This window comes from Lucilia sericata, unplaced genomic scaffold (assembly GCF_015586225.1).
Source record: "Lucilia sericata isolate MDLA Ls3-8-SP2 unplaced genomic scaffold, ASM1558622v1 Contig001802F_arrow, whole genome shotgun sequence".
Taxonomy (NCBI): Eukaryota; Metazoa; Arthropoda; class Insecta; order Diptera; family Calliphoridae; genus Lucilia; species Lucilia sericata.
In genome coordinates, this window is record NW_023995701.1 from 57,692 (window position 1) to 83,382 (window position 25,691).

General features: G+C 28.7%; 2 protein-coding genes across 3 annotated transcripts in view; both read right to left on the reverse strand.

The window, feature by feature from the left end:
• Positions 1–9,570, reverse strand: part of LOC119612689 — a 61,419-nt gene extending 51,849 nt beyond the window's left edge. The window contains 6 exon segments of the mRNA XM_037968537.1: positions 3,653–4,369; positions 7,052–7,525; positions 7,593–7,722; positions 7,787–8,003; positions 8,928–9,185; positions 9,330–9,570. Of these exon segments, the coding sequence (XP_037824465.1) occupies positions 3,653–4,369; positions 7,052–7,525; positions 7,593–7,722; positions 7,787–8,003; positions 8,928–9,185; positions 9,330–9,397 (1,864 nt within the window). The 5' untranslated portion in view covers positions 9,398–9,570.
• A 921-nt stretch (positions 9,571–10,491) lies between these two features.
• On the reverse strand, positions 10,492–23,888 carry LOC119612688 (ABC transporter G family member 20-like). 2 transcript variants are annotated; one of them, XM_037968536.1, is made up of 11 exons: positions 23,716–23,888; positions 14,747–15,263; positions 14,525–14,673; positions 13,867–13,972; positions 13,431–13,520; positions 13,179–13,364; positions 12,919–13,117; positions 12,603–12,852; positions 12,474–12,534; positions 12,079–12,410; positions 10,492–12,006 (listed from the first exon to the last, which is right to left on the reverse strand). In XM_037968536.1, exons 1-11 carry the CDS (start codon positions 23,874–23,876, stop codon positions 11,832–11,834), a joined length of 2,226 nt encoding a protein of 741 aa, XP_037824464.1. In that variant the 5' UTR covers positions 23,877–23,888; the 3' UTR covers positions 10,492–11,831. The 2 variants fall into 2 exon arrangements, with proteins under 2 accessions (XP_037824464.1, XP_037824463.1); XM_037968535.1 differs by having other exon boundaries at positions 13,867–14,008.
• Positions 23,889–25,691: the final 1,803 nt, after the last annotated feature.

A 25,691-nucleotide genomic window follows, 5' to 3' on the forward strand; every position in this document is an offset into this window, starting at 1 on the left:
TACCAAAATACAAGATTCACCCATTTATTCCTAAAAAGAACAAAAAATCGGAAAAGTACCAGACACTAGTCCGCTTATTCTTTGAATAGATAACGATTTGTGTAACATTTCTGTTGTATATATTTCAGTTTTTACTTCTAAAGATTCAGATTTCTAAATATCCCTCCTTAGTGGTTCATATATGACCAAGAACTAAAGAACCATGTCTGAGTCATTGAGAATATACAGAAAGCAGCGTTGCCATAATTTTTTTTTCAAAAACTTCAAATTTAGAGAAAAAAAACTGATTTTCAACTGAAAAAACTGCCAAAAAATTTATAATTCAGTTCATATATTTTTTTATTAAAACATAACAAAACATAACAAAAAATAACAAAAAATAACAAAAAATAACAAAAAAATAACAAAAAATAACAAAAAAATAACAAAAAATAACAAAACAAGTGAAATTAAATACATATAATAAAAAATATAAATATAATTCAGTTTTATAAAAAGTATTTGAAATAACATGCATTTTCGTAAATTGAGTTTATTTCTCCTGGCACTTAATACTAATTAGATTTGTACATTTCTTTGGTAAATTTGATTGCCATTTCTTTTGATTGCACGAAATTGCTGCAATTACTGTTATTTTTTTAAGAAAATCTTTAGTTCTTAAAATGCCACACAGTGTTGGCACTTCTAATCTGTTCCTAGTTTTATTTTTATTAATATTAATTTGTGAAAAAATTCTTTCAACATTAGCAGTTGCAACAGGTACTGACAAAATTGCATATACCAGTTTTTTTAAATTAGGAAAAGCTTTAGTTCCGTCGCCACGTTTTGTTTTAAATATGACTTCCCAAAAGGTTTCAATATTTTCTTCTTCTAATAAACCCAAGTCTTCAAAATTAATGTGCAGTAGTTCACGCCACTCATCATCTGTTTCTTGAATGTAGTTCATTTCTACTACATTTGGCACAAAACTACATAATTTAAAAATACTTTTATTGTTATTTTTCACAATATTAGCAGGTGCTATGACCTCAACGCATTCTAAAAAATCATTTTCAAAATCAAACTTTTTTAAGAGTGAATTGCAAAGCTCAACGTAAAATTGTAAGCAATGATTTCTGAAGTCCTTTTCGCGTTCCTCAGATAATTTAGTTAGAGCTAAGGAAACTTCCGCACCTAAATAAATATCCTTTGGATCTTTTAAAAATGTGGAATTGTTAATATCAATCTTTTTAAATTTCTTAAAACATATATATTCTTCCTTTACTATACATTCAAAAATTTTTCCGTATAAACGGTTTATTGTACTATTTAATAAATGTATTTTTGGGCTTTCGTTTTGAAATAGACGGTTTAGTTTGTTAATATCACTTAATATAAATTTTAAAAATAGTAAATATAATTCAAATTCTGGATTATGTAAATAATTTATTATTCTTTGTGTAGAATCAAACTTTTCTACGTCTTCGTGTAAAAAAAATAGTTTTAAGACTTCTAATCTGCTCAAAATCTGATTTACAGTAGCTTCGAGCGATAGCCAACGCGTTTGGGAAGGGTGCAACATTTTTCTGGGATTATAATCCAGCAACGCTTGTAATTCTGAAAATAATTCAACTCGTTTGGGACTATTTTGAATAAAATTGTATATATCCCTCGCACCACCTTCAATATATTTCGGTAAAAAATTACATGCTGAATTTGCGCAAAGAGCGAACGAGTGGCAAATACATTTAAATATAATTAAATGTGGACAATCTTTTTTCAGCAGTGTAGCAACAGAATGGTTACCACCAGTCATTACATTGGCACCATCCGCAGCAAAACCTATTAAGTTTGTTTTATAATTTATATTATTATTTTTGAAAATATTTACTATTTCTTCATAAATCCCTTTGGCGGTACAATCACGCACTTTAACCAAATCAAAAAAAAAGTCACAAATTTTTTCTTTATATTCAACTCTTACGACTAGAGATAACAACTTAGTAGTTGATACGTCCGTTGATTCATCGACGCACAAAGAAAACATTTTTGCACGTAGTATACTACAGAGTTCTTCTTGGTGAGTCTCGCCTATAACGTTTTTCACTATAGATGTTGTCTTTGTTCTAGCACATTTTGTTTTCTTTACGAGCGCCGAATCCTCAATAGTTTCTTGGAGTAAAGGAACTAGATGATCCATTGCCGAAAATGGAACATTATGTTCTGCGCAGAACGCTGCTAAATGGAGTTCAATATTTGATATTTTGGCACTATACTTTACTGAATCGCTTAGTGATACCTTAGAACTTTTTTGAATTTGTACAGCTGTTGTTCTTTCAACATGTTTAGATGTCAAAGCATGAGCCTTTAAATCTGACACTCCAGCTAATGCTTTTAGCTCACAACAACAAACTTTACAGTACGCCAAATTATTATCGCTTCTCCTGATCCACGATTTAAACATTTCTTGCTCCTCCCACGATTTATTGTAACCACTCAATTTTCGTTTTCGATTTTTACTTGAGCGAGGTGGGGATTCTGCAATATGTATCACATCTGCCCGCAAATTTTCAGTTTCTTTATCTAGTAAATTAATGCTTGTTATTTAATGTACCTACATATAAAAATAACAGTTTTCTTACCATTTCTTACTAAATATTTATCCATATTAGTGGTAAGTTAAAGAAAAATATTTTGTGAGTTGCATATGCAGAAGAAACCTTAGTATTACTTTGTGAACTAAACTAACAAACTATAATAGCAAACTCCATATAGAGAAACATAACTTTCTTAGACATAAAAATGTGGGAATTCCCTCTTTCTTTGTGATCAGTGGTGCAAAAAATAGTATGTATATGATAATTACATTGTCGCATTAAAAAAGTATGAGTAAAATTATGGCTTTAGAAATTGGAATTAAAATAACAAAATTGAAATTAAAAACTTTAAAGGTAAAAACTGCAAAATCTGCATAATTTACAGAAAAACTTACTTTTTTAAACAAAAAACTTTAAAACTTTCAATGCTTAGAAAAACTGCAAAATGCAGATAAATCTGCACATTTGGCAACGCTGACAGAAAGATACTTTGTGTTACTTTTTCTCTCTTAAAATGTTTCTTTTTGAATTTTCTATCATATAAACCCAAAATGTATGAAATTAAACCTACACTGGTCCTGATGTAATGACAATTTATAAAAATGTTTCGTTCTTTAAAACATATTATTGACAAATGTTTTTAAAATAATTAATTCTCATGCTTTTTTCAATACTACACTATGGGAAAGGTTCAGTAAATTATATTTATTAGCACAAAAACTCAACTGGCAAGCAATTTTACTTAATACAATCCATGCTATATCAGTTTAAACTTAAAATTGTTATTTTCCATATTTAAATAAGTATTTATTTTAGTAAAAAAAACTTAAATTTTAAAACCAAAAATTATAACCAATAAACAAGATGCAAATCACTACACAAAACAACATAACAACATAGCAAAACATTGTACATACATATGTACAACTGTACGTAATTGATGTAAATAATATAATTAAATGTTTTGATATTTTAGATTAGATTTTCTATATTTGCTGTAGATAAGTATGCATGTAGTAAATATGCAATGTACATATGATTGTATACTTTTAACACTAATATGTATATTTATTTACCTGCATTAAAGTTATTAAAGAACGAGGTAAAGGCATCATTATTTGATTTTGTATTGATGGTGGTATTGGCATTGGCATTGCCATCAACATCACCAACACTATCTTCAGTGGATGTATGTATTTTACCCATACTGCTGCTGTTGCTGCCTTCAACAACTAAACCTCTTGAGATTTCTGCTTTCGATTCAATACTATTGATAGATTCATTGTCGTCAGTATTGTACAATTGATTTGATTTTTCATCATCGGAGGATGAAGAAAAATTCACCAGCAAATTTTGTGCATCATCTATTGTGCTCTGATGGTCTGGCCGCTTTTCTATTGCTTTTACTACCACACCATGACCGGAAATAGTTTCATTGATTAAAACCGACGAAGAGGAGTTTGTTTTTGTGGTAAATTCAATGTTTGCTGATGTTAACAAAGATGAGGATGCATGTGTATGTTGGGACTCATTCATTTCAGACAATGTTGTAAAATCATCCTCATCGTCATCGTTGTCGTCTTCGTTGTTGGCGACGCCGTCATCAGCATTGTCATCTTGTTGCTCATCTACATAATCAATATCAACACATTCACTAATACTGCGTGCTGTATGTCTTTTTAGTTGTTGATGCGAAGACAGTATTCCTGCTCCTGTGGATTTTGTTGTAGTGTTTGATGTTGTATTTTGTGGTTGTAATATAATATCACTAGATGTTTGTGATGTCGTTGGATCTTTTTTTTTTTTTTTGTAATGATTTTTTGTTTGTTCATTCAGTAGTATTAAACAGTCACAGACACACACAAAAATACATAGATATTATTATGATAATAATAGGCAGACAAATAGACAGTCAGGATTGTAGTCGTAGAAAGAAAATTCAATTTAATATTTTAAATATGCAATATGGAAAATGTTTTATTTAGTTGAAACGAATATAATTTCATTACACATGAGTGTGTTTTTTGAACTTAAGGGAATTGTATGCTGAATTTGTGTTCATTAGACATAGTTATAGAAAGCTATAAACTATGTACTATTAAACTTAATAATTAACAAGCAAAATGTTTGTAAATAATCATAATTCTATTGATATATGTATATGGTGAGATAACACTATTAATATGGAAAATAATTTCCCAAAAATCTGGCAATTTGTAAGTATGTATGTGTTAATGAAATATTAAATATATGTATTTGTATTAGATTTTAAGAAAATTGAAGATTTAATAAATCTTCGACAGGAAAATGTTTATTTTTTTATCAATTAATAAATTAGTTTTATTTTTTGTCAATTTATTTTTTGCTTTAGTACTTTATGATTCCTTTTGATTCTTCCCAGAAAAATTTTTGGAACTTGTTCAAAAAAAAACTAGTTCTAGAACGAGTGCAAAGAGAATGACTTCAGATTCTTCAAAAATAATCTTAGAGCTAGTGAGGTTGCCATTACTTCTGGAAGCCGTTCCTTTAGAAGTCATTTAGAATCAAAACAATGATTCTAAATGATTTCTAAAGAGTTTTCAAGGAACTAGTTCTCTGATACTAGTTATACATTGGTACTTGATTAGTTCAATGGAATGCATACTAGTTCCAAAACAACTTCTTAGAATGAAATTTAAAAAATTAAAAATTTATAAACTTATTTCTGTCAAAATAGAAAACTTATTCATATATATATTTCTGCATAAAACTGAACTATGAGGAATTAAAAAGTTCTATAATTAAATTGTACTAGGGCAATGGAATATTTTAACAGATTATATATAGGCTTTCTAAATAAAATTTGTACAGATCGTTAGTTTATTTGTTCTCTAGACCTTTTGGTTGTTTTCAGAAATGTTGGGTTTGTTCGGCTTGAGGTCTTTTCATTAAATAAATATTAAAAATTAAAAACTCTTTTTTGTTCTTAGTTTAATTAATATTTATTGTGGTTTCCAATATTTAGATCTTAATAATTTTGAACAGAAAACTCTAAAAGAAGAACTACTTTCAAACAAAGCGTATACGTTCTTTAAAGCTTTCCTAGAACTAGTTCCGTCGTTAACACATTCGAACATAAATCATTAATTAAAGAACTAGTTCCATAACCGTTCCAAAAACGAATGTCGAATCCATAATGCATCCTTAGAACCAGTTCCGAGGGTGACAATTTCGAACCAAAATTATTAGTCTCAACGCCAATACATTATATAACTAATTTTAGAACTAATAAAATTTTCCTTGGTTTTGATATTAACAACAATTTACTTTTTTATTAGATTTATGATGAAATATACTTTTCTTAAGAAATAAGTTGCGCAGAATCTGTTTCTTGCATTTCAGCAGCAAAACAAGTTTTCGAGATTTAGTGTTCTGAAGTTTGAAAAAAAGGTTTTTGAGACGTTGTAATAGGGTGAATACACCTTTATTTATACAATTTGTTGCATCATCGGAAAGTACGATATATTATAACTTCTTCCTTCTTCGAGATATTTGGCGATGGAGAAATTTTTAGGCCAGATTCGTATTCTGTGTAGCTCATTCCTTTAGAAAACTAAAGTTTTTGTTATATTCTTGAAATCGCGAATCGATATTGTTGCTTTTTAAATCTTGTAGATTGAGAATATTTGTTGAAAATTTCAACCCTTTTGCTCCTCTCATGTGATCCATATTGTGCTTTAAGCACACAGACAGATGGACATAGTTAAAAGCCAACAATCCAAAATATATATACTTGTGGCCATTGCCAAGCATTTAAAACGCTGGCCAACCTCTTAACAATAATTTAGCTTGTCGCAAAATTGCATTAAGATTAATATATATAAAATAATATTTCTAGAACTAGTACAAACAGAGGCACTTCAGTTTCTTGAATAACATTTATGGAATTATTGATGTTGCCTTTACATCTATTTCTATTGAACTTCTAAAGAGTTTATTACGAATTATACTAATTTTGGGAAGACTTTTAGGAACCAGTTCAATCTATAGATTCCATAAAACCGGTTCCAAAGGTGAGAAATTTGAAGAAAAATATATGAAAGGTGCGGTAATGGCAAAGAAGTTTATTTACACATGTAAATGAGGTATGAATATGGATTTTTTTCAGTAAAAACAATGTACCTCCAAAGTGTTTTGAAAGTTAAAGAAGGTGCCAGTTTTCAAGTATTTACCCCTATAGTCTAACAACATTTCTACCAAACTGTTAGCTTTATGTACTTATTTCTTTAGTTTAAATAAATTAATATTAAATGTTTAAAATTTGTTAATCATTATTAAACACGCTAACTTTAATAACTTTCATGGTCAGAACATATTTAGTTTTTTAAAGAATTTACAATTATTTCAAATTATTTGCAAAATTTATAATTTTAGTCAGTGTGTTAGTAGTTTATATATATTATCAATATAATAAGTAAATACCAACTAACTCTTACCTTGTTGCTCTTCAGTTTTATCAGACCCTTTCCTATAGTCATCTTCAAAACATTGCAAATTAAATATTTGTTGCTTAATAGTTCCCCTATGTCTTAGATAGTTAACATGTTTTAAGTTTTTATCATTCATAAGTTGTAAAAGTAAAGGAGCTAAATGAGGATTATTTTTCTTGTCTCTACTGTTTAAACCCTCTAGGGATTGCAGCATAGAGTTAATAACTTCTAAAGCAGCATTAATAATGGAATGTTGTGTTAAGGGTGTGGAGCTAACCAAATATAAACAATAATCATAAATTTCCAGCATTTGTCGAGCTTCTTCGGAATTTGTTAAATTTGTTGATTTATGGGATGAGAAAGTATCCTCATTATCATTGACATCCCAAGAGTAACCTTTGATAATTATAACCACTAGTTGACGTAGAAAACCTAAGATACCAATTATGGTATTGGTTTCATGGTCACGGAGTAAAATTTCTGGAAATAAAAAAAATTTAATTGAAAATAAAAGTAATTTACTTTTAATGCTTATATTAATATATACCTATAACTTTATTAAGAGCATATTTGGCCATTAAAGATTTATTGCAGGCATGTTCGATTAAATTTATGCAATTCTGTGCTGTACATCTTCTTTTAACAGCACATTCAGAGCCAATATTTTCTATGAAAACCTTTATAAAAAATTTAAAATTTATTATTATTTGCTGTAAAAGTAATGTTGTTTTTTTAATTTACCTCAAATAATTTACATGTCTCACTATCCGTTAATCCTTGTTGTATATGTTTGCCAAATTTCAATACAAACTCACTTAGAGTTTCTTGCAATAAAGTTTCTTTGCGCTTACTGATGACTTTCAAACAGGGCAACAAATTCTGGGCATACCACAGAACATTATGTTCACGTATTTGTGGTGCATAGTAACCAAAGATACGCAAACAAATGCGAAGAGATCTGAAAGAAATATAAAAAAATTGCCAAAAAGTATACTCTCTACTCTATTTCATAAAAACTTTTTAAAACTTTCTAAATTTCGATGTTATATTTGTAAAATTTAAAATTTTCACAAGTTCGAGGAGAACTACTTCAGATTCTTACCCCCTTATTCACAAACAAAATTTTTATTTTATAAAAGGTTTATAAACCTAATTTCCATACAAAATCTAATTTATAAACTGTTTATAAAATAAAAATGTTGTTTGTGAATAAGGGGGTTAAGCAAGAACCTTGGAACTAGTGATGGCATTGCTTGTTCCTCGGAACATAGTTATGGATCTAAAATACTTCTAAAGAGTTATCAAGAAACTAGTTCTTTGACACTTTGTAGTTAAACATTGGATTTAGTTCAATGGAACGCATACTAGTTCGGAAACAACTTCTTAGAATCAGTTATAAAAATGTGAAATATGTACATATATTTCTGCATACAACTGAACTATTAGGAATTGAAGAGATCTCTAATTGAATTGTACCGGTAGAATAGAAAGTATGTAAGTATGATTAAAGAACATTTTCCAGAACCGTTCGAAAGAACAAGTTTCTACTCCATAGCACTTCCCCACAACCAGTTTAATTTTGCAAGTTTTACAATAAATTGTTCACTTACTCCAAGTAAGTAAAATTATCTTTTCAAATTTATTCAAAATTAAAATTGCAATAGGTATCACCAACAGAAACTTTTTTATGATTTATATTATTTTAAATCTAAACTTTTTTAAATGTATACCAGCCTAATACGCATAAGCTATAATTATCTTTTTCCGCTAACATTAACCAACCATTATTTAAGAATTTATTCAACAGCTTAAAACAATTAAGTTATTTATAACCGGCTTTTGGTTTTTTTTTTAACACAATATGTTTACTTTCTAAACTTACCTCTGATTACCATTCCTCTTTATTTCGCCATATAAATCCATCAATATACGACTAACCTTAGTCTTTTCCAAAACACGAAATATTTTATTCAAATTCTCTTCGGCACTAATGCGTACCACTGAATCCAAATCCTCACAGAAAAGCAAAAGAATATTTACAGCTTTGCTGCAGAACGTGGCATAATTGAGGTGTGCCGCCATCACCGGTGATATGATACATTCCGAAATGCGTTGGAAGCAGGCAATTTTCTCTTTTTGGCTGCAATTGATTAATAAAACACATTAACATTATATATCTCAGGCTAGAAACACTCCCCATTTTTAAGAAAATATACACAATAAAGGTGATTAATTTCCATAAGCCCTCATTAAAATTGATTGTTTTTTTTTTTTTTTTGTTCACCTGCATTCTGTATTTCGCAATTGATCCACCACCTCGGTAAATGTATTCACAATATTAGTTTTATCCATGTTGTTGTACAAAAATGAATTTGTTTATTTCCTATGGTTTATGATTTTAATTGCATTTTTTCGGCTAGCGAATTTTTTTTAGCAAAAATGTTTTCACTTTTTTCTTTCTTTTGTTGCAATCTACGTTGTTTTTTCTGATTTTATTATTTTTTTTGTTTGTTTGCTGCCAGCTGACTGAGAAAAACAATGAAAAGTGGCCAGATTGTTAGTTTTGTTGTTAGCACTTGTTTGAATGATGTGTGTGTTGGGTGAGCACAATATGGTAACTTTTTAATGTGAGAAATAACAGGGTGTTGTCGATGAGTTTATTCTTTTAGAGTTTTACTGTTATTTTTGTAAAGTGAAAGTTTTGATTGTTTTTAATATGTTATAATAATTTGGAGAGATTTTATTTAAATTTATATAAAAAATAGTGAAAATTATGTATTTTTAGGGTATTTTCATAAAACCTAAGTCCTAAGTGACAAAAAAACTGTTTTTTAAACTTAAAAAAAGTAATTTGAGAATTTTTCAATATGTATTTTTCAAAAAAAAAATTAAGCAGTTTTTGTGTAATAAAATTGGCTAAATTTCGTAAGTCTTATAATTTCGAAATTCATCGAAAATAAGTTCGAATTGTCAAAAATTTTTTATAATTTCTGGTGATCTAATGACTACATAGACCAAAAAATGTTTAATCCAAAGATCAAAGTATACTTTTCTTAAGGATTGAGCATCGCTTAATCCGAATCTGATTTTCTTCATCTCATCAAGTTTTTGAGATATCGCGTCCTAAAAACTTCCCTTGTTGCCCATTTTTGAGACCTTGTAAACGCGGAAATGCACTTTCGTTCATAAAATATGTTATGTCGTCTGAAAGTCCAATCCGTCGACTTTCAATTAAAGGTTTAACCTCTGTCATATCTCTGTCATTCTCTGAGAAATCTTAAGTTAAATTTTGCATTTCGAAAATTTTTTCCCAAATAAAACTTTACAAATCCCCATAATTTAGAGATTATTTTAAACATAACTTTGACTTTTGAATGCAATTAAATTTTCAGACAATAGTCCAGTTCTTACCTTTATAATTTCCTTTACCTTAAAAAAAAAATTTATTTTTTTTTTTCATAATTTTTTATTTTATTTTTTTATTATTATTTCAAAAGCGCTCAATTCTATATAGATATACTGTTCATAAATTTACAATTTTTATTATTTATTTAAAATTTCTTTATAAAATACATACATAAGACCAAATTTTGGAATAGAAACTTAAAATACTAATCGTTAAAATTAATATTTTAATATAATTTTTTTTATTTTTTGTTTATTTAACTTAAGGCTTTAAAAACTATAAAAAAAAATTATTAAATCATTCCCCCAAAAAAAATTAGCATAAAAAATTATTGAAATTTTTGTTCTGTTTTACTAAAAATGATAATATGTATGAGTAAAACTAAAAACTTAAAAATTACACAAGAAATTATAGCAAAAGGGAGAAGATTTCTTTGTATTTTGTGTTTTTTTCCAAATAAAAGAAATAAAGAAATATTTAAATGATATTTGTTTATATATAAAATCTTTATATATAATAAAAAACACTAATCACAGTCCATTGGAGTGTTAATAAAAGCAATAGATAGAACAGTTTAGTTTGTAGAATTGGAAATATAAAGGGTTTAATAGAAAATAAAAACCCCGTTTGGAAAATTATGGAAATATTGTTGTATGTACAAAAAAAAAAAACCTAAACCTTAATTAAAAATTAATAATGAACTGGTTCTAAAGTAAGATGGTATAAAGAGTGATTTTGTGATTGTTTAATTTTTGAAAATTTCTTTGTTCAAAATAAGTAAAATGATGATTAAATATCAGATGAATACAATGAGTTTAAAAGACAAAAAATTATATTTAATTTTTTTTCTACTTTTTTCCAACCGCAACGAAAAAATTATAAAACACAATGCACCTTAAACTAAATACTACTTATAAACATTTTTTTATAATATAATTAATAATTATAATAATTATTTTTGCTTGTTTTTTTTTAATAAAAATTAGGACTTGTTAACTTAAAAAGTAATATAAAAGAAAATTACTCTAATTTTTTGTTGTTGTTTTGTAGGAGTTTTTTAAACATTATTTTTTACAAAGTTTTGTGGTTGTTTTTTTTCTTATAAAAAGGCTTTTGAAACATAAATATGAAATGAAAGTTTTTGCAAGAAAAAGTAAGGATCGTAGTTAGAATAGTTTAAAAGAAATCGTAGGATCGTAGTAATGAAAAGAGAAATAAGTTAAATAAACTTAAAAAACAATTAACAAAATAAAAGTAAAATAAAATATGAATTCGCCAATAGATAGTTTTTTCTATGTTAAAAGTTACACAAAAGCCTTTCAACATATTAAAAAAAAAGTGAATAAAGATCGTAGAAGATCGTTTAGCTGTTAAACGAAATTAACCTCGTTTCGAACGCAGCACCAATAATGTTAAAATTAAGAAACCTAAAATCCAGCCTAAAGTACTAAGGAAACCAAAATACACAGAAGTTTCCACAATTTCCCAACCTCGTGTCAATATAGAACGCAGTGACGAGGTGGCCAAGGTCAAAGGCAGGCACAGGGATATATATCTATAAAAAAAAAAACGGAAAATAACAAATTAATTTTAAAATTCTTAAAAATTGTATATATCTGCAACTTACTTTAACACTATGGGCATACCCTCAATGGGCCAAATAACACCCGACAGCAATAGCGTGGGATAGAAAGAACCCAATGCCAGTTGTATGGCATTACGTTCCAATTCGCATACCGATGATATAAGAAAACCAAAGCACATACCACACAAACCCTGCAGCAGTGTGAGAACAATAACCCAAATTAAATCACCATTATTGGTGACACCAAATACCACCAACATAAAGACAAGCACCAATGTCGTTTGACCACACATGACCACAAATTGTGTTATAACATGAGAGAAGAGAATTTCTGCAGGTGTTACACCAGCTACCCAAGAACGATCCAAGAGACCCTGAAAGTACAATACAAACATAAAAAATTTTGAAAATTTTTTTATATTTCAATCTTTACTCACCTCAGTACGTTCAATAATCAAAGCCGATGATGTTAAAGCGACAGCCAAGAAGAAAACAATGCTGAAATATAATAAAATTTATGAAAATGTCTATTTCTTATAAAAAATCAGCAAAATAAAAAAACTCACGTTAAAATAACACCAGGTGCCACAAAGTCGGTAAACGAAGGATTCATAGTGCCATAAATGGGTTCCTTAAATTGTATGGGTACATCACCCAATTTGGGATTATTACCACATTGATCTAAAAGACCCATAGCAAAGTCACGATAAGCTAGCTGAATATCACGATTTAACATAACACCAATCTGTTGATTAGACATATCAAGCCAAACCTTAATTTCAGACTGATCAATGGTTTCATCATCGGAATCGCGACCTTTATAAAGAAAAAAAACTTATTAATGTAGGCGATTAAAAACATATATAATCAAGAAATCCTTACCTAAGGCAGCTCTGGCGGTAAAAGCATCTGTAAAGTTTTCCGTTATATAAATAGCACCCCAGGCATTGCCCAGTCTAACCGCTTCTTTTGCATCCTCCAGATCGGAATAAAACGTTTTCTCCACACTATGATTTAGATGATTCAGATAGCGACAGCCCAAGTTAGTAAAGTGACAACCATCTTCCCAATAACAGATTTCCTGAAAAATTTCATTAAAAGTTAAAATTTTATTTTGATTATAATTGATATAATAAACTCACCGTATTATTCATTTCATGATTAACAATAGCCAAATTTAAACCGGTAGGATCGCGACCTATAGCCAAACAAAACAGTATAACTTGCATAACGGGCAGGGCAAAGATGAACAACATTACTCCCACATTACGCCACATGCGCAACATATTCTTTGTTAATAAGGCCTTGATTTTACCCTTGGAAGTTACCTTTAAGAGAAGTTTTTTAATTAGAATTTGTTTTTGTTATAAAGTTTAGGGATTTTAGGAACTTACTCTACATAAATTGGCATAACAATCTTGACAACTTTCTTCATCATTTGGGTTATTCTTTTTCATGGGTGGATCGTAGGGTTCTTGATTTAACTGAGGCCATAATTTGGGAAGGAAAAAATAAATAGTATATATTATTAGGGGAATAAATTAACAAAATTTTAGACAATTTTCTTTAGACATTTATAACAAAATTTATGTCTTAACACAAATTTTTATAAACATTTTTATCTTAAGATAAATTTCTATAGATATTTATAACTTAAGAAAGATTTCTACAAAAATTTATATCTTCAGATAAATTTCTATAAAAATTTATATCTTGAGATAACTTTCTAAAGAAAATTTATATCTTGACATAGATTTTTAGCAAAATTTATATCTTGAGAGAATTTTTGTTGTTGTTGTTACTAATTTAATACTACATTTTTCAACAAACCGTATAAATGGATCCATTAGTATCGTTGATTAAAACTTCTTTGCTCTGATGGAAATTTAAGCCCACAACGCCGCCTTCTTGACTGGAACTAGGTTTATCCATTTTGCTGCCGAAACCCATGGCATGTAATGAAATATTATTACTGTTAATTGTTTTGTTTTTTTATTCCAAACAATTATTAATTTTAAGAACAATTAACAATCACAAGACAACAATGATTACAAACACCCAAATCAGACAATATGATCATCATTATGTTATACAAAAAAAAGAGACATTAAATATGGCAAGACAAACACAGGATGTGAACAAAATGTTATAACAAATTTATGTTATATAAAGATTTTTTTCGAAAGTTATTTTTTGAATAATGAATTTTTTTAATTTTAGGCAGGTGTTTTAATGAAATTTTGTTTTTAATTTAGATTAACATTTTTTTGATCAATTAAGAATAGTAGTGGTTGGGTGTTGATGGTGGTAGTTGTAGTAGTAGAGTTTTGTTTTGGTGTTGGATGCAAACAAAATTAAAAAAAAAAATGAAAATAAAACCAATAAGAAAAATAAAAATTAATTTTAAAAAATCATGCTTTTTAAATGAAATTAAAATAAAAAAAAAACATTAAATTAAAGATTAAAGTTTAGCAAACTATTAACACACCTGAAGTTAACCTGAGATATATCGCCCTTTTGTGACTGAATGCGGGATAATTTTAAAAATACTTCTTCTAAACTGATACATTTGTACATGGATAGTAAAACGCTGGGTGATTCTTCGGCCAATAGATTACCAGAACGCATTAAACCTATCTGCAAATTCCACATAAAAATTGACAAAATTAGAAAATAAATTCAAAACTATTCTGTTGATGCTTCCACTCACCGTATGCGCTTGTCTGGCCTCTTCTATATAATGTGTTGTGATTATAACTGTTTTCTGTCCCGATTTTGTTATATGAACCAAATGATTCCATATACTCTGTCTTAGCAGAGGATCTACACCAACTGTGGGTTCATCTAAAATCAATAATTCCGGATCGTGCATTAGTGCCACAGCAAACGATACACGTCTCTGTTGGCCACCACTCAAATTCTTTACTAGACGTTTCTCCGATGGTAAATCCAAGAAATTCAACAAGAAATGTAAACGTTCTACGATCTCTTTCGTTTCCATGCCAAATATCCAACCGAAATACATCATTGTTTCGCGTATGGAAAATTCACCATAGAGTGCTATTTCTTGTGGCATATAGCCGACACGTTTGCCAGGTACACCAGAGCCAGGAGTACCGGGTTTGCCACCCAATACGAAAATTTCACCAGAATCGAGTCGACGACGGCCCACTATGCAGGAGAGCAATGTTGTTTTACCACAACCCGAAGCGCCTAGAAGACCATAACTAAAAGGGAAAAAAGAGAAAGCAAATAGAGGATTTAATTAATAAAATGGTGAGAGTACTAAAAGTTTTATAAAAACTTTATTAACGGAAACCTAAAGATAAAGTTTTGAAATAGTTTTGAAAAAATTTAAAAATTGTTATTTACTTAAGATTAGAATTAATATTGTTTTCCAAAAACAAACTTTTTAAATGATTCTTTTTAAAAATATTAATTTCCATCTTTATCTTAATGTTCCTTAATTTTGATGATAATTTGAAATACAAAATATGCGGAACCAATAGATCTGTTAAACAAACAAGAAATCTGGGAAAACCAAAGACAATAATCCAGAATTTAATTGTTTTGTATTGAAAAGGGGTATCTGAAACCTGCCAATTAAAAATAAAATTAATTAATGTAAATAAAAATTTATTAACTTATTCAACCCCATTAAACCAGTTTTTAAAATGTTTATTTTGAAACAATAAACAATTTCAAGAACAAATTAATTAAACAAAAAGACCGAATAAAAGTATGGTTCAATTGGATTGCACAAATTCGCTACAGCTAAAAGTTGTAAACAATTTTTTACTAGTCTATAGTCTAGTCTATAGTTTAGTCTATACTCTAGTCTATAGTCTAGTCTATACTCTAGTCTATAGTCTAGTCTATAGTCTAGTCTATAGTCTAGTCTATAGTCTAGTCTATAGTCTAGTCTATAGTCTAGTCTAGTCTAGTCTATAGTCTAGTCTATAGTCTAGTCTATAGTCTAGTCTATAGTCTAGTCTATAGTCTAGTCTATAGTCTAGTCTATAGTCTAGTCTATAGTCTAGTCTATAGTCTAGTCTATAGTCTAGTCTATAGTCTAGTCTATAGTCTAGTCTATAGTCTAGTCTATAGTCTAGTCTATAGTCTAGTCTATAGTCTAGTCTATAGTCTAGTCTATAGTCTAGTCTATAGTCTAGTCTATAGTCTAGTCTAGTCTAGTCTATAGTCTAGTCTATAGTCTAGTCTATAGTCTAGTCTAGTCTAGTCTATAGTCTAGTCTATAGTCTAGTCTATAGTCTAGTCTATAGTCTAGTCTATAGTCTAGTCTATAGTCTAGTCTATAGTCTAGTCTATAGTCTAGTCTATAGTCTAGTCTATAGTCTAGTCTATAGTCTAGTCTATAGTCTAGTCTATAGTCTAGTCTATAGTCTAGTCTATAGTCTAGTCTATAGTCTAGTCTATAGTCTAGTCTATAGTCTAGTCTATAGTCTAGTCTATAGTCTAGTCTATAGTCTAGTCTATAGTCTAGTCTATAGTCTAGTCTATAGTCTAGTCTATAGTCTAGTCTAAAGTCTTGTCTATAGTCTAGTCTATAGTCTAGTCTATAGTCTAGTCTATAGTCTAGTCTATAGTCTAGTCTATAGTCTAGTCTATAGTCTAGTCTATAGTCTAGTCTATAGTCTAGTCTATAATCTAGTCTATAGTCTAGTCTATAGTCTAGTCTATAGTCTAGTCTATAGTCTAGTCTATAGTCTAGTCTAGTCTATAGTCTAGTCTATAGTCTAGTCTATAGTCTAGTCTATAGTCTAGTCTATAGTCTAGTCTATAGTCTAGTCTATAGTCTAGTCTATAGTCTAGTCTATAGTCTAGTCTATAGTCTAGTCTATAGTCTAGCTCTATAGTCTAGTCTATAGTCTAGTCTATAGTCTAGTCTATAGTCTAGTCTATAGTCTAGTCTATAGTCTAGTCTATAGTCTAGTCTATAGTCTAGTCTATAGTCTAGTCTATAGTCTAGTCTATAGTCTAGTCTATAGTCTAGTCTATAGTCTAGTCTATAGTCTAGTCTATAGTCTAGTCTATAGTCTAGTCTATAGTCTAGTCTATAGTCTAGTCTATAGTCTAGTCTATAGTCTAGTCTATAGTCTAGTCTATAGTCTAGTCTATAGTCTAGTCTATAGTCTAGTCTATAGTCTAGTCTATAGTCTAGTCTATAGTCTAGTCTATAATCTAGTCTATAGTCTAGTCTATAGCCTAGTCTATAGTCTAGTCTATAGTCTAGTCTATAGTCTAGTCTATAGTCTAGTCTATAGTCTAGTCTATAGTCTAGTCTATAGTCTAGTCTATAGTCTAGTCTATAGTCTAGTCTAGTCTAGTCTATAGTCTAGTCTATAGTCTAGTTTATAGTCTAGTCTATAGTCTAGTTTATAGTCTAGCTTATAGTCTAGCCTATAGTCTAGTTTATAGTCTAGTCTATAGTCTAGTCTATAGTCTAGTCTATAGTCTAGTCTATAGTCTAGTCTATAGTCAAGTCTATAGTCTAGTCTATAGTCTAGTCTATAGTCTAGTCTATAGTCTAGTCTATAGTCTAGTCTATAATCTAGTCTATAGTCTAGTCTATAGTCTAGTCTATAGTCTAGTCTATAGTCTAGTCTATAGTCTAGTCTATAGTCTAGTCTATAGTCTAGTCTATAGTCTAGTCTATAGTGTAGTCTATAGTCTAGTCTATAGTGTAGTCTATGCAATTTTATGTTTTATTAGATTATTTTAAAAATTGCCATACCAAAATCTCCATGTTGTAGTTATTTAATATTAACTAATATTTTTCGGTTCTATAACAATAGTATTAAAAATAAAATATATTTTTATAAGTGTGCAATATGTAGATAATCGCTCTAATTACAATCGCATGTCTAAACACCTTTGAACGGTTTTGAAATCTCATAGAAAAAACCACAATAACAAAAACAAAACTAGTTATAACAATAACGAAAAAAAATTTATAAATATAAAAATTGCATAAAATCAAATTAAAAATAAATACCAAATAAAAAGTAAAATTTATTTTTAAAAATTATTTGTAAAAAAAAATCTTATGAAATCAAATAAGAATTAAGGTTAAAAATACATATTAAAAAATATTTAATTGTTAGCAGATGTTACAAACAAATGTCTTTATACTAAAAGCCAACTAAACGGAAAAAAATGAATGGAAGTGAAATAACGCCATATTTTCAGATTTATAATTTTGTCATAATATTGTATGGTTGGTTTGTATTTGAAAAGACTTTTTTTCTGCAAATTGTATAACAACAACATTGTTGAATTATTTAGCATGTTGCTAATAAATTTTAATATTGTTGTACAATATGTAACCATAACTCTCTAGTATATTGTTATTAAAGACTTTCATTTTAATCTTAGTCCACCAACTAATAAAAAAAGAAAATAACCAAAATTTCTCACTGTTTGTTATTAAACAATAACAACATTTATTTTTATGCCATTTTTATCAGTTTCGTTTTTTTTTCTGGGAAAAATATACAAATATTGAGTAATATTCAAAAAGTTTAAATAATTGTTCCCACGATATAAGAGACTATTGTATTCAGAAAAAGAGTTTCTTTTTTGTTGGCAAAATTATCTAATATTTGTTTTATTTTCTTTTTTTAAAAAAATATTTAAGTATTATTTTACTAATTTTTGTATTTAATTATTTTAATATATAAACAATTATACAAATTATTTCTAATTTCAACATTTAATTATAGTTTGCTTATGGAGGAAAATATGATAACGTTTTGTTAAATTCTAATTAAATATTTAGCTAATTGTGTGAATTAAACTTAGCTTGACGATTTTTTTTTATTAAATATTTTTAAAAAATGTTTCATTCTTTATGTAAATTATAGAGGGAAAAACTACGCTATAAAATGACATTTAAAACAGCTGATTCTTTATGATCAAAAACTCAGTACACTTAGAAAACTCAATGGAATGTTTACTTAACTAACTAACTACCTAACTAGCTAAACTAATAACTAACTAACTAACTACTAACTAACTAACTAACTAACTAACTAACTAACTTACTAAATAACTTAACTAAACTAACTAACTAACTCAACTAAATAACTAACACTAACTAACTACTAACTACTAACTAACTAACTAACTAACTAACTAACTACTAAAACTCACTAACTAACTAACTACTAACTACTAACTAACTAACTACTAACTAACTAACTAACTAACTAACTAACTAACTAACTAACTAACTAACTAACTAACTAACTAACTAACTAACTAACTAACTAACTAACTAACTAACTAACTAACTAACTAACTAACTAACTAACTAACTAACTAACTAACTAACTAACTAACTAACTAACTAACTAACTAACTAACTAACTAACTAACTAACTAACTAACTAACTAACTAACTAACTAACTAACTAACTAACTAACTAACTAACTGACTGACTGACTGACTGACTAACTAACTAATTCTTTCTTGGACGTTAATGAACTGAATTTCATGGACTTATAGTTTCCATTTTTAATATCAAATAAACGGATCTAGGCGTAAAATCATCCCCCCCTTCTCTGCCCGTTTATATCCTATCTTTTTAGCATCTCATAAGGACATAAACATTAATATTTTTTTGGGTCTAAATTTAATACACAATAATACGGTAAGAAGAAAGGAATGTCTGTGTTAAAGGTGAGTAGAAACAGCTTTTAAAATAAAATTGATTTGTTTTAAAACAAAACTGCTGATAAGGTCTATTAAAAGTAATAATGACGAATCATTGAATGTTTGCAATACACAAATCTTGGAAATATGAAATCACAGTTAATTTGCTAAGGTTTCCAATAAGAATTTAAACTAATCTTATCAGATATAACTGCTTAAATACTTTCAAAGGCCTTTAAATTATAAGCTATAAACCTTTGATTTTTTTTTTTCGAAAAACATTTACTAAAACCCATAAATTGCCTTAAATAGTTTTAATATCTTCCAAAAAAAATAAATATTATGAATGAATTAATGATAAACCGAATAAACAATAAATGACAACATTAGCATATAAATTGCACATCATTATTTTGTCTACTATTCATAGGCAATTAATTTTAATAACAAAAAAAAACTAAGTTTATACAAATATTAAGGTGTATGTAAAATATCATGTTGACACATTTAAAGGTCAATGCGATCAATTAGCAAATAAATTTTGATTTTATTTTTTAATAAATAAACTGATGTGACAACTTTAAAGGAGTAGCAAACATATTTTTTGGGATTACAGAGAACAAAATAATCGTTTAAATTAAAAAAATATATATATGTATATATATGGACTAAGGTGTGCTTGCTGATCAGCTTGACTATATAAATTGTATTCCGTGGGCCACTGTATTGACAGAAAGGAGAAAATCTGGACTGCTATTGCTCATTTTCATTGTCGACACAAAATTTCAAACATAAAGTTAATATCGGTTGGTCCATTAGACTATAGACTAGACTATAGACTAGACTATAGACTAGACTATAGACTAGACTATAGACTAGACTATAGACTAGACTATAGACTAGACTATAGACTAGAATATAGACTAGACAATAGACTAGACTATAGACTAGACTATAGACTAGACTATAGACTAGGCTATAGTTTATACAATAAAATAGACTATAGACTAGACTATAGACTAGACTAGACTATAGACTAGACTATAGACTAGACTAGACTATAGACTAGACTATAGTCTAGACTATAGACTAGACTATAGACTAGACTATAGACTAGACTATAGACTAGACTATAGACTAGACTATAGACTAGACTATAGACTAGACTATAGACTAGACTATAGACTAGACTATAGACTAGACTATAGACTAGACTATAGACTAGACTATAGACTAGACTATAGACTAGACTATAGACCAGACTATAGACTAGACTATAGACTAGACTATAGACTAGACTAAAGACTAGACTATAGACTAGACTATAGACTAGACTATAGACTAGACTAAAGACTAGACTATAGACTAGACTATAGACTAGACTATAGACTAGACTAAAGACTAGACTATAGACTAGACTATAGGCTAGACTATAGACTAGACTATAGACTAGACTATAGACTAGGCTATAGACTAGACTATAGACTAGACTATACACTAGGCTATAGACTAGGCTATAGACTATAGACTAGACTATAGACTAGACTATAGACTAGACTATAGACTAGACTATAGACTAGACTATAGAGACTATAGACTAGACTATAGACTAGACTGTAGACCAGACTATAGACTAGACTATAGACTAGACTATAGACTAGACTATAGACTAGACTATAGACTAGACTATAGACTAGACTATAGACTAGACTATAGACTAGACTATAGACTAGACTATAGACTAGACTATAGACTAGACTATAGACTAGACTATAGACTAGACTATAGACTAGACTATAGACTAGACTATAGACTAGACTATAGACTAGACTATAGACTAGACTATAGACTAGACTATAGACTAGACTATAGACTAGACTATAGACTAGACTATAGACTAGACTATAGACTAGACTATAGACTAGACTATAGACTAGACTATAGACTAGACTATAGACTAGACTATAGACTAGACTATAGACTAGACTATAGACTAGACTATAGACTAGACTATAGACTAGACTATAGACTAGACTATGGACTAGACTATAGACTAGACTATAGACTAGACTATAGACTAGACTATAGACTAGACTATAGACTAGACTATAGACTACTATAGACTATAGACTAGACTATAGACTACTATAGACTATAGACTAGACTATAGACTAGACTATAGACTAGACTATAGACTAGACTATAGACTAGACTATAGACTAGACTATAGACTAGACTATAGACTAGACTATAGACTAGACTATGACTAGACTATAGACTAGACTATAGACTAGACTATAGACTAGACTATAGACTAGACTATAGACTAGACTATAGACTAGACTATAGACTAGACTATAGACTAGACTATAGACTAGACTATAGACTAGACTATAGACTAGACTATAGACTAGACTATAGACTAGACTATAGACTAGACTATAGACTAGACTATAGACTAGACTATAGACTAGACTATAGACTAGACTATAGACTAGACTATAGACTAGACTAGACTAGACTATAGACTAGACTATAGACTAGACTATAGACTAGACTATAGACTAGACTATAGACTAGACTATAGACTAGACTATAGACTAGACTATAGACTAGACTATAGACTAGACTATAGACTAGACTATAGACTAGACTATAGACTAGACTATAGACTAGACTATAGACTAGACTATAGACTAGACTATAGACTAGACTATAGACTAGACTATAGACTAGACTATAGACTAGACTATAGACTAGACTATAGACTAGACTATAGACTAGACTATAGACTAGACTATAGACTAGACTATAGACTAGACTATAGACTAGACTATAGACTAGACTATAGACTAGACTATAGACTAGACTATAGACTAGGACTATAGACTAGACTATAGACTAGACTATAGACTAGACTATAGACTAGACTATAGACTAGACTATAGACTAGACTATAGACTAGACTATAGACTAGACTATAGACTAGACTAGACTAGATTAGACTAGACTATGGACTTGACTAGACTTGACTAGACTAGACTAGACTAGACTAGACTAGACTAGACTAGACTAGACTAGACTAGCCTAGACTAGACTAGACTACAGATTAGATTAGACTATAGATTAGACTAGACTATAGACTAGACTGTAGATTAGACTAGACTATGGACTAGGCTATAGTCATCTGCATGTATTTGCATGTCATGTCAAATTTAATTGTTGTTCACTTATTAAAACTAATTCCTGTTTTAGAAACACTTTGTATTTAAGTACTTTTCCACTTTAATAAGTCATTTCTTGGAGAATGTCCTTAAATTAAATAAATTTAAAAAAAAATCCAATAATGCTCTCAAGGTTATGAAACTTTTTTATTCATAGCTTAACTTGATGTTTAAATAAACCGCAAAAACAAAATTGTAAAAGTCGTCTTATATTGATCGGTTATAAGCAATAAACAAATAACTCGAAAATGAAACTTTTTGAAAGAACAGAAAATATTATATTTTTATCACCAACTTTTATAAAGACTTCGTTAAATATTTTAATCTTAAGACGACTTAGGTGATTATTGCTTGTAATCTTTGTTATAAAAACTACATAATGAAGCGAAAACAATGTAAAGTTAAGCAGCAAAAGGCATAAAAATTCCTAAACGAACAAGAAATTTTCCACTGCAACTTATGCATTTTATTCTCAGGAATAAACAAAAAAAAACTAAAATGAAAACAAATTGTAATATTTCCTGTTGCCCAATAGCAAATTTATAAAGAAATAAAAAAACTGGTTTTTAAAGCTAAAAAATTACAAATAGAGATAAAGCACAAAAAAAGCTAAAGGAATAATACTGGCCACGACATATAGGAAACTTTTTTAAAAAGAGAATGACTAATTTTAATAAAAAATAAAAAACTTTATGTATTGTTAAAGGTAAAAAGGGTAAAAAAATAATAATAATTAAAAAAACAACAATAATAATAATAATAATTTAAATAATTACTTACATTGTGCCCTTTGGTACTGTCATATTCAAGTTGTTTAAAACTTGATTTGCGTTTTTCTTTTTGCCATACGCTTTAAAGGCATGACGTACTGAGACGGCGGCTTGGGAATTACGTTGCCACTGATTTGGTGCTATTGTTCCGCCATCATTATTTGTGGCCATAACTGGATCGGAAGAACTGCAAATATTATAAAAAACACATCAATATTTATTAATAAATGCAAAACAACAAAAAAATCACTTTAAACCAAATAGAAAGGCTAAAGTTGTTATTTAAATACAATTGCCAAAACAAGTTTAAATCAAATATAAAAAAACGTGCTTATTTTTCTTAATTTTTAAAAATACATAAATTCATTAATAAAAAAAACCTATTTACTTCCCAAATAAAAATATTTTTTTTATTTCACTTACAAAATTTTTCAACATTATTGTAACTCTCCCCCCCTTTGATGATTGATCAATTTATGTTTTAAACATATTTGAGAGAGTGAGAGACATACTTAAAAAACTAGTTCAAGGTCACGGTTAAATTTTTTAAATTAAACACATGAACCCAAATCGAACAAAAACCAAATGCTTCTTCTGCTCATATGCAAATCATTAAACAACAAAAAACTCAAAAACCCAACAAATGTGTATAATAAACATCAATAAATATAATCGATGTTAAAGTCAAACTAAACCATGCCACCATATTAATACATTATGAACTTAAACTACAATCAATTTTAGTTTTTTCGTTTATAAAATATTTAAATTTAAATAACTGCATAAATTATAGTTTTAAACTTAATTGTCAAATTTAGTTTTTGTTTTTGTCTAACACTTGTTTAAATATGATCTGACCAAATTTGTTTTAAAGACCACATATTCATTTGTAATTAAATAATGCTTTTGTCATTTGGACTTCTTGTTTCCATTTGTGTTTAAAATGGGATTTTTTAAATCAAAAGATCGTTTATCTATAAAAGATCATTTAGTGTTGTTGAGGTAGGTTTAGAAATGTTGTAATAGAAATATTTAATGTTATGTAGGTGGAAATCCGTTTAAGTTTATTATAACATTAGACTGCTACAAATGATATAGAGACAGAATATAGTTAAGTCTACAGTTTAATATATATGTACATAGTTCCGACTTTAGTCTATACTATACCACTGACTATGGTTAAGAATACTGTACAATATATAGTCCAGACTATAGACTATAGTCTAGTTCAGGATAGGCCAGACTATAGTCCAGGCTATAGTTCACACTATTACCCAGACTATTGATTAGAAATTAGTCCAGACTATAGAACCGATTATAGTTCAGATTATATACTCCAGACTACAGTTGATACTATATTCTAGACTATAACATACACTATATTTCAGATTATATTCTGGATTACAGGTAAAACTATAGCCCAGACTATAGGCCAAACTATAGAATAGACTATAGTACAGTCAAGACTATAGTCTAGCCTATACTTCAGACTAGAGACCATACAGTACTCCAGACTATAGCCTAGACTAAAGTTAAGATTCTATCCTAGACTATAGTTCAGTACAATATATAGTTCCTACTATAATCTAGACTATGGTCATGACCATAGTTCAGACTACAGTACAATATATAGTCCGGACTATAGTTCAGAGTCCAGACTATACTCTAGATAGACCACACTATAGACTAGACTATAGTCCAGATTATACATCTGACCATCAGTATAGTCCAGACTATATTCCAGAACTATATTCTGGACTATAGTCCAGAACTATATTCTGAACTATAGTCCAGAATATAGTCTAAACTATAGTTCAGATTGTATTCTGTAGTTATGACTATAGTTTCGATCATAGTTCAGACTATAGTCTAAACTATAGTTCAGATTGTATTCTGTAGTTAAGACTATAGTTCTGGCTATAGCTTAGACTATAGTTCAGATATATTCTAAATTATAGTTCAGATTATATTCTGGACTATAGTCCA

Coding starts and splice junctions, on each gene's coding strand:
- LOC119612688 (XM_037968535.1), bottom strand. CDS start 23,876: ATGGCCACAAATAATGATGGCGGAACAATAGCACCAAATCAGTGGCAA. Junction 12,535..12,602: donor GCACCTGGTGTTATTTTAAC/GTGAGTTTTTTT, acceptor ATTATATTTCAG/CATTGTTTTCTTCTTGGCTG. Junction 12,007..12,078: donor GGTATGCCCATAGTGTTAAA/GTAAGTTGCAGA, acceptor TTTTTTTTATAG/ATATATATCCCTGTGCCTGC.